The 9,014-nt window shown below is 36.8% G+C and overlaps 1 protein-coding gene across 1 annotated transcript; it reads right to left on the bottom strand.

The window, feature by feature from the left end:
* Positions 1-1,042: 1,042 nt before the first annotated feature.
* LOC105797439 (zinc finger A20 and AN1 domain-containing stress-associated protein 7) lies at positions 1,043-1,393 on the bottom strand. Its single transcript, XM_012627416.1, has one exon. It carries the CDS (start codon positions 1,391-1,393, stop codon positions 1,043-1,045), a length of 351 nt encoding a protein of 116 aa, XP_012482870.1.
* Between the last annotated feature and the right edge of the window lie 7,621 nt (positions 1,394-9,014).

Below are 9,014 nucleotides of genomic sequence, written 5' to 3'. Positions count from 1 at the left end.
AACTCTTTATTTCATATCTAACAAATTTTTGAAATTGTTGAAAGTCTTGAAGGAAGGGTCGGTGGATGGTCATATGTAGCCAACTGAAATTTAAAATTTGAGCTATTTACCTCCGTGCCCCTTCATATTTCCTCCATTATTCTAAATGCTCCTATTTAAAGACTGTTCCAATTTTAACCGTCACCAATATATTTTTATCAATCCAATTATTATTTTCATTATTAATTCCTATTTAATTATTTATTTTATTTTATTAATTTCTAATTTCTACGACACTAACTCAATATTTCAATCAAGCCCACGATTAAATTACCCGATTTTGTTAACCCGATTTTCGGCGTGTGACAACTAACTTAACTTATATAGTTTAATTAAAGTTTAATTAAAATATTTTAAATAACATAAACATGATTTAAACTAAGTTAATCTAACTTAAATCATTCTTAGTGGATTTTGACATCACCACCCACTAACTTCGACATTAAAATGGTTTCATTATCATTTTAGACCCTTGGCTAATTGCAATTTAAGTTCTCAAATCTTTTCAATTGAAAATTTATAGTGATTGAACTTTTATAATTTAGTTATTGTGTCTTAATTAATTATTTAATTGATAAAATTACTTCACGAACCTCAATATATTTTTACATTAACCCGTAAAATTTATATTTAATATTTATAGGCTCGGTTTACGAAAATAGGATTTTGAAACTACATTTTTTGATATCATTAAAAATCAAGCCGTTACATAAACAACATTGATCCATTGTTATAATGAAAGATCAAAGGAAAATACATTCAAAATAAAAATGAAACTTAAAACATTCATTGATCCATTTTTTTTTAATTATGGAGTGATTCACCCTTAAACAACCCCCTCAATGATATCCCACAACCCCAACAAAACACTAGTAACAACATAAATTGCTAAATCACCCCCACAAAATTCCATCGACCCTAAATCTAATTGAGCCCTCGATAAGCTCAAGATGGAAAGAAATAAAAGGAAGAAACACGTTCATTCAACAACAAGCCCCAACCTTTAGAACCTCTCCACCTTATCAGCTTTAGCAATAGGGTTTGCCTTAGCAATGGCATCACATCCAACACCCTTGAAATCAAAAGAACACTCATGTTTTTTTGGGTACCAATACTCGCCACAGAACGTATTCTCGCACCTGCACTTAAACCCAGTTAACCCAACCTTCATCCTACAGATAAAACACTTGTTTGCCGCCTTTGGTTCTAGTTGTTGACTACAAGCAACGACAACATCAACTGGCAGTTGTTGTTCAATTGAGGTAGACGAGGAACCCACATGAGGCTTAAATGCCTCCACAACGATAGGTAGCTTTAAGATGGTCCTGAATAGGGAGTGACAAGATGACGACATGGGGATTTGGTATCTCCATTTCTAAGGTATAGAGGGAAAAAGTGTTTTGGACTAATTATAGAGAGGCTCTTAGTTTTAGTCAAAAGTAAAATAAATGTCACATGTCAATCACTCAATGGGTTAACATGCCACGTCAATAATTTGTTAGTGAATTAACGAAATTTTATACAGCAGTAACTAATTCAACCAATTATCTTAATTAAAGTGACTAAATTGAGAAAAAAAATCAGATTAACCAAAATAGGACAAACCTTATTTTAGAGTGACCTTGGGTATAGTTTACCTACTTTTCTTTGATATTTTTTTACTTCTCTCTTTTTTTTTTTTTTTTCAAGTTCTAATTTGGGGACTTGAAATATGGTTTTTTTTTTTTTTTGGTTGTTGGTTACTGTTTGTTGAGTGTTATTATGGTGGTGATGAAATAGGGCTTTGAAATGTGGTGGCTTTGGCTTAGTGATGGTGAGAGAGGTGAACGGTGGAGCGCAAGAGATGGTTTGAATGGTAATGGTGGTGGCCAAGTTAAGGGGAAGAGGTTGATGTTCGGAAGGATTTTGGAGAAAGGAAAAAATAAGAAAAACAATAAAAAAATAAGATAAAGTAAAAAGGAAAAAAGTTAAAAATTCAAAAAATATATTTAAATTAGATAACAATGACATGGAAATCACATCATCATTTAATGATACAATTTATGCCATGTTATATTTTTATAATACTTTTAATGTTGGGTAATAACAAAGTAACTAAATTATTATCAATTGATAATATTCGTGTTCTTTACGTAACAACTCAAATATGGGTGATTAAAACCTAAATTTATACAAATATAAGAAATCATTTTGTAGTTGACCCATTTCTATAAGATGTTGGGAAATTATTTCTAAATTATTACTTGCAAAGCACTTTATTTACAAAAGAAGAAACGCGATGGGTCTTCCTTTCAATTTATATTTTTAAGATATAATATATAATAAAAATAAAATATGGTCAGCTTTTTAGAAGTGGTTGTTTGGGGATTTTGATTTTCCCAAAGATGAAATGTTATAGGAGATTCCTCACGTATATATATATTTGAGATAAGATTTACTATTATTATTTAAATTTTATGCAATAAATATATACATGAGATTTTTAAAAAGAGAAATAATTAATGCAGTTAATTTATGTAATGATATTAAAATGTAAAATGTTATATTGGAAGGTTTGTATTCGTCATATTTTCAAAGTTCACAATGAAGTTATAGATTTTATGGTCAAACATTTTGCTTTAGGATTCACAAGTATTCAGGTGTTCTCTATACCTCCTCAAGTTGTGCGGGTTCAATTCAAAAAGATATTTTGGGCTTTTGATTTTATTTTTTTATCACCTTCTGTTGTTCTTGTTTACAAAAAAAAATGTTAAATGTTATAAAAATAAAACGTGAACACAAGTTTTTTTCGACCTTGTAATATAATATGAGTTAATATTTGGTATATTGGTAATGTACATTTTTTTATTTCATAAGCAACTTTAAAATTTGATGATATTTTTAATATATATTTTAATATTATACTATACCTTTATAGGACATTTATCAATTCTGAACCTAATTGTAGAGTCTAAAAGTCCATTAGCAAAGGTACCAAAAATCCCCATATAATATATATTAATTTTTATCTCATGTGATGCATGACCACTTTAGTATTGTATAAAATGATTATTATTTAAATATCAACTTATTAATTAAGTTATTGATGAATTTTTTAAAATATAATATATTTGTAATATTATTAATATGATTTTTACTTTAATTATGAAAAAGAAAATTTGAAAGATAAAATTTTATAGCATATATATATATAATTAATGAGATAGAATTTTAGTGGACTTATATTTATGGAAAAACTCCATTGATGTTGCATCATGCGGCTATTTTACTTAAAAAAGCTGTTTTTTTTTCAAAATTTATCGAAATGGGCCGATTTTTTGATTATTTACCGGAATGGTCCATTTTTCAGGAAATCGCGTCCACGTCAGCGCGATGTCAGGGTATGTGTCAGGACATCGCGTCCACGTCAGCGCGACCTGCTGACGTGGACACGATGTCCTGCCACGTAGCGCGTTCTCGGGGACGCGATTTTGACGTTGATTTCACGTTTCCATTTTCTGGCTTTTAGGGTTTAGGGTGCAGGCTTTTTAGGGTTTAGGGGTCCCGGAATAAATTATTTCGAGTTGACGTTTCTGGTCAAATAGTATAAAATTACGCCCTCGAGGATGCTAATTGAGAAGAAATTGTGAAATCGTGCCCTCGTGGACGCGATTTCGCTACAGTTGGTCATGTAAGAAATAATTTTTTTTTGACGTTTCTGAGCAAATAGTATAAAATCGCGCCCTCGTGGACGCGATTTTGCCACAGTAGCAAGTTTGGGCGGAGGCTATAAATTAGATAGAAAATGTTCTCAGAATGCATAAGTCATAGCAGAAACATTTTAGAGAGGCTAAGAAAGTAAAAGTTTCAAAATGAGTGAACGTATTAGTGCTGTTATTTACTACGATGGTGAGGTTTTCCACACCAAGAATAGTGTTGTTTTTTTGTCGAAGAATACGGTGCGACTGTCATTTAACCAGAACATAGATTTGACAGAACTTCGTAAAAGAATTAGGCGTAAAATCTTCGGAACGACGCCAATGAAAGTTCTGTCAATCACGTATCGATTTTGTTCTTGTCTTGATTCGGTGACATATGACCCGTTCGACATAAAAGGTGCTCGTAGCTTGGAGGCAATGGTGCAGACTCATCTTGCTAGCGGAGCAACTTATATTGAGTTATATGTACAATTTACGTCGCCAACTTATGTACTTTCGTCCGGTATTCGAGATGTATACACGACCCCTGGCCGACACTCGGTTAGCGGGTTACAAAATACGGAACAACCCATGTTCGGTAGCGGTGTCGAATGCACATCCCCCGCAAGGCACTCTGTCGGTGGATGGGACATGTACGTCGGTGGCTCGATGTTTGACGCTGGAAATACGTACTGGGGAACTGCATCAAGTTCTAGTGGATGGCAATCTACATCCAATTGGGGACGTTATCAAATGCCAAGAAGAAGGGATGACGTACTACCTACGACATCAACCGGTGAGGGGACGTCGTACGCTGCAGATGATTGTGGGTTAGAAGATGACTCCGATGTGGATCTACCTCGAGAGCCCAGGCTGGATGGTGCAGAGGTGGGATTATTTTCTGAACCGTTGCCTATTCCAACAGAAGGTGAATATGGTGAAAGGAGTTCAGATGATGAAGAAAATCCACGATTCAGAGCATACTCACCTCCAGCCCACATGCATAATGTCGATCTGGCAGCAGATGATGCGTTAGAGTTTCCAGATCTACCACACCGGTTGCGCGATCGTACAAGTTCGGGGGTAGATTTTGGTGAACTTGAACTTGGTAATCAGTTTACCAATAAGGATTGTTTTATTGGTGCTTTGAAACAGCATAGCATCAAAAACGACGTTAATTACCACGTCGTTAAATCAAAATCTGATAAGTTTGAGGCGAAGTGTGCGGTGCAAGACGGCACATGTTCATGGAAAATCGTCGCCTCATTAAGGAAAATGACAGGGTTGTGGGAGATAAAAAAGTACAAAGGTCCACATACATGTGCTGCAGGTACAGTATTGAATGTATCTGAATAATAATTTTATTTTGCCATGTTGCATTATTTAATGTACTCCCTCTGTAGGTGTTTCACAAGATCATCCCAAAATGGATTCAGCTATGTTGGCTAACTTGATACTGCCCACGATAAAACCAGATCCTAGGACTTCAGTGCCGGTGATAATTGCCAATATCTGTAGCCAAATAGGGTACACGCCCTCTTACCGCAAGGCGTGGATAGCTAAGCAAAAGGCGTTGGAGAAGATGCATAGTGGGTGGGACGCCTCGTATAATGAAATATGGCAGTGGTGTCAGGTGCTAGAGAGATACGTCCCAAGTGCCATCACAGACTTTGAAACGGAACATGCGTACTACAACGACCGATTGCTACGTGGATGCCAAGTGTTCAAACGCCTATTTTGGACCTTTAAGCAATGTCGAGACGCATTTCCATACTGCAAGCCGTTGGTACAAATTGACGGTACCTTCATGTTCGGTAGGTATACTCATCGGCTATTGGTTGCAGTGGCACAGGACGGCGGTGGGAGAATTCTTCCAATTGCATTTGCAATAACACCGAGGGAGTCGTCTGATGACTGGGATTTCTTCCTCTCTAGGTTAAGGAGGCATGTGTGCCCCCAACCTGATATTTGCATTATTTCAAACCGGGGCGCTGGTATACTAGCTACATTTGATCGAGAGGGAAGCTTGTGGCAGCGCACACACCATAAATATTGCCTAAGACACGTTGCTTCGAACTACTACAGGTAATATCCATCTAAGAGCGAACGACGACAAGTGACCAACATGGGTATTTACTCTATAACTGTATTATTTCGTTTGTCAATTTACCTTAGTTTTATTGGTAGAAGTGGTATAAAATATCCGTGAGCGAACCAGTTAACAGAAGTTGTGCGGATGGTGTAGGAACCTAGGCCATACAAGTCGATCATGGCCTAATCGCAATAGTTGAGTGTAATTGTAGAAAAAACTATATTTTTACTCAATTATTAATTGATAATTGTTAGTAAAATTATCAAATTACTTTAATTTCTTAATTGTTAGTACCGGTCAAAACATTTTACCAAATTAGGTAAAATTATGTTATGGTTTTAAATAAATTATGTTATGGTTTTTAAATAAATTAGGTTAGGGTTTTAATTAAATTATGTTAAGGTTAGGGTTTTAATTAAATTAGGTTAGGTTAGGTTTTAATTAAATTAGGGTAGGGTTAGGGTTTTAATTAAATTAGGTTAGGTTAGGTTTTTAATTAAATTAGGTTAGGGTTAGGGTTTTAATTAAATTAGGTAGGGTTAGGTTTTTAATTAAATTAGGTTAAGGTTAGGGTTTTTAATTAAATTAGGTAAGGTTTGGGTTTTAATTAAATTAGGTAGGGTTAGGGTTTTAATTAAATTAGGTAGGGTTAGGTTTTTAATTAAATTAGGTTAATGTTAGGTTTTTAATTAAATTAGGTAGGGTAATTAAATTAGGTTAGGTTAGGTTTTTAATTAAATTAGGTAGGGTTAGGTTTTTAATTAAATTAGGTTAGGTTAGGGTTTTAATTAAATTAGGTTAGGTTAGGTTTTAATTAAATTAGGTAGGGTTAGGGTTTTTAATTAAATTAGGTTAGGTTAGGTTTTAATTAAATTAGGTAGGATTATGTTTTTAATTAAATTAGGTTAAGGTTAGGTTTTAATTAAATTAGGTTAAGGTTAGGGTTAGGGTTTTTAATTACGATTTTTATTACATCAAATAGAACTTCTATTTTATTATATCAAATAATATCAAAATAACTCGGGAAAATTTCTATGCGTATTACATCGTGTACACTTCTATTTCATTACATCAAATAATAAATTTTAATACGGTAATCAATGTCTATGACCGGGGGATTCGGTTCCACATGGCAGCGGTCGACGATTACGCGCTAGATTCCTCCTTCCTCTAGCTTCTGGCGGCGGTTGTTCTTCCTCCGGTGGTGATTGTTGTTCTTCCAGTTCGGCGTCTGGTTGTCGAACTTGGGACGATGATCCACCTTCAAAGAATAGTGTATGTAGAGGTGTTTGCATCATGAACGGCGACGGTGTTTGAAAGCCATGCGTTGCTGGCGATTGGTAAAAAGGAGAGCTCCCCGACGGCCCCCCTTGCGACCCCTCCTGCGCCACTCCCCTAGTTATCGGTGGTCCGCTTCAAGATAACAGAAACGGAGCGATCCGCATTTGGCTCCAACCTGCCATAGGATTCGGAAAAGGATACATGTACGGGTTAGGGTATATATAAGGGCTAGGAAACACACCTGGCATCATAGGGAAAGGCGATTGCATCGGTATCATCTGTTGAATTGTCTGCGCCAGTGATCGTCGGTGCTTTCGTTAGCTTGATTGCATGCCCGCTGATGATGCGTCGGGTGACTATCTGGGCCTCGTTGAGGGGCTGCCTTCGAAGTCTTCTCCTCTTGGATTTAGAGGCTCGCGCCTTCCCCTTCTGAGACGTAATTGCTGTTGCCTCTCCTCTGGCGTAAGTAAATACGACTTCCCATGGATCCTAAACCATGGCATGTATTCTGGAACGCACGCTAACTCCGGAACGATGATTTCTTCCCGAGTAGGTAGATATTCATGTATATTTCCCACATTTTCGTGTACTCTGACCAATATCTAGGCCAATCCGTACCTAATAGCCGAAGGTCGATTTTGTGGTGATCGTCAAACACCTCAGGGTCCGCAGGAATCAGTTGTCTACATCCAAACTGTCATAGGACTCTGTCTATCTGGTGGGGCTCCACGGTTGCATAGTTGATCAACACCACTTTCCCGTGCCAAGCGTTCAAATTTTGTAAAAACTCTTCCGGGATTACTGCCCGGATTGCCGGATCCTCGTATGGTGTCCATTGAAACTACATGAACATGATAGAAATATCAGTTACATACATATTACTAAATACTAAATACTATATACCGGTCCTACTAGCGAATGTATGGAAATATCTATTTGCAATAATACTTACTTCGCTCCGAATCGCTGTCCAATAGAAGCCGATATCTTCAAGTTCGACGGTAATCCACGATAACTTGCCGATGGTTCCACCTAATTAAATAAATTTTAGCATACTTTTATTCTTACAAAATCTACATAACAATTCCAAAATGTAATATAAAATTTACCTCGCTACGAGTGGGAATGTATGTGGGTGGATCACTCGAGGACATAGAAATGGAAAGCGAAACCGCGCCCATGATTGCGAGAGTGATGCATAACCTCCAATGTTTGCTTCTCCTCGGTCGCCGCCTCAAGACATCTCCCGATATAATGTTGCCAAGACGGTAGACCCCCAACTAAATTCACCAGCTCCTCTAAAATCAACGAGTTTTAGCAGCCACCTTAGATGTACACGGCTCCGTGACGTGTCGGGCATCAGATAACCTCCAATGATTTGAAGAATGTATGATCGAGCATATCAGATTCTTTGAATTTCGGTTGAATATGCATTCAGATCGGGGAAGGTGGCACGTAACCAGCCCATCTCCACCTTACCTCCATCCATTTTATCCGGAATAGCGCCCAAAAGCTCGTAGCACACCGCCTCCCAATTGCTAGATTGGGCAGACCCGGTGACTGGGTGCCCGTCCACCGGCAATCCCAATTGCAGATGGACATCTTCTAGAGTGATAGTGCACTCACCACATGGAAGATGAAATGTGTGCGTCTTGGGTCTCCACCTCTCGATCAACGCACTGATCAGTTTCGGCTCCAACTTGCATCCCTGGCCTACCGTCGCCACATGCCAAAAACCCGCTTCCCGCAGGTAGTTCTCAACTAACGGTGATGGAGGACCATGCATATTCCGAATGGTGTATTCCAATACCCGATCTTCAGACTTTTAAAATAAATAATAAATTAATAATTTTCTAAAAATACATAAATAAAAATATCTTAAATAATATTTAAAATTTAAATTTAATACTTACCATTTTCATTTG

This window comes from Gossypium raimondii, chromosome 9 (assembly GCF_025698545.1).
Source record: "Gossypium raimondii isolate GPD5lz chromosome 9, ASM2569854v1, whole genome shotgun sequence".
Taxonomy (NCBI): domain Eukaryota; kingdom Viridiplantae; phylum Streptophyta; class Magnoliopsida; order Malvales; family Malvaceae; genus Gossypium; species Gossypium raimondii.
Note: the sequence above shows the minus strand (reverse complement) of the source record. Positions and strands in the feature narration are given on the sequence as shown.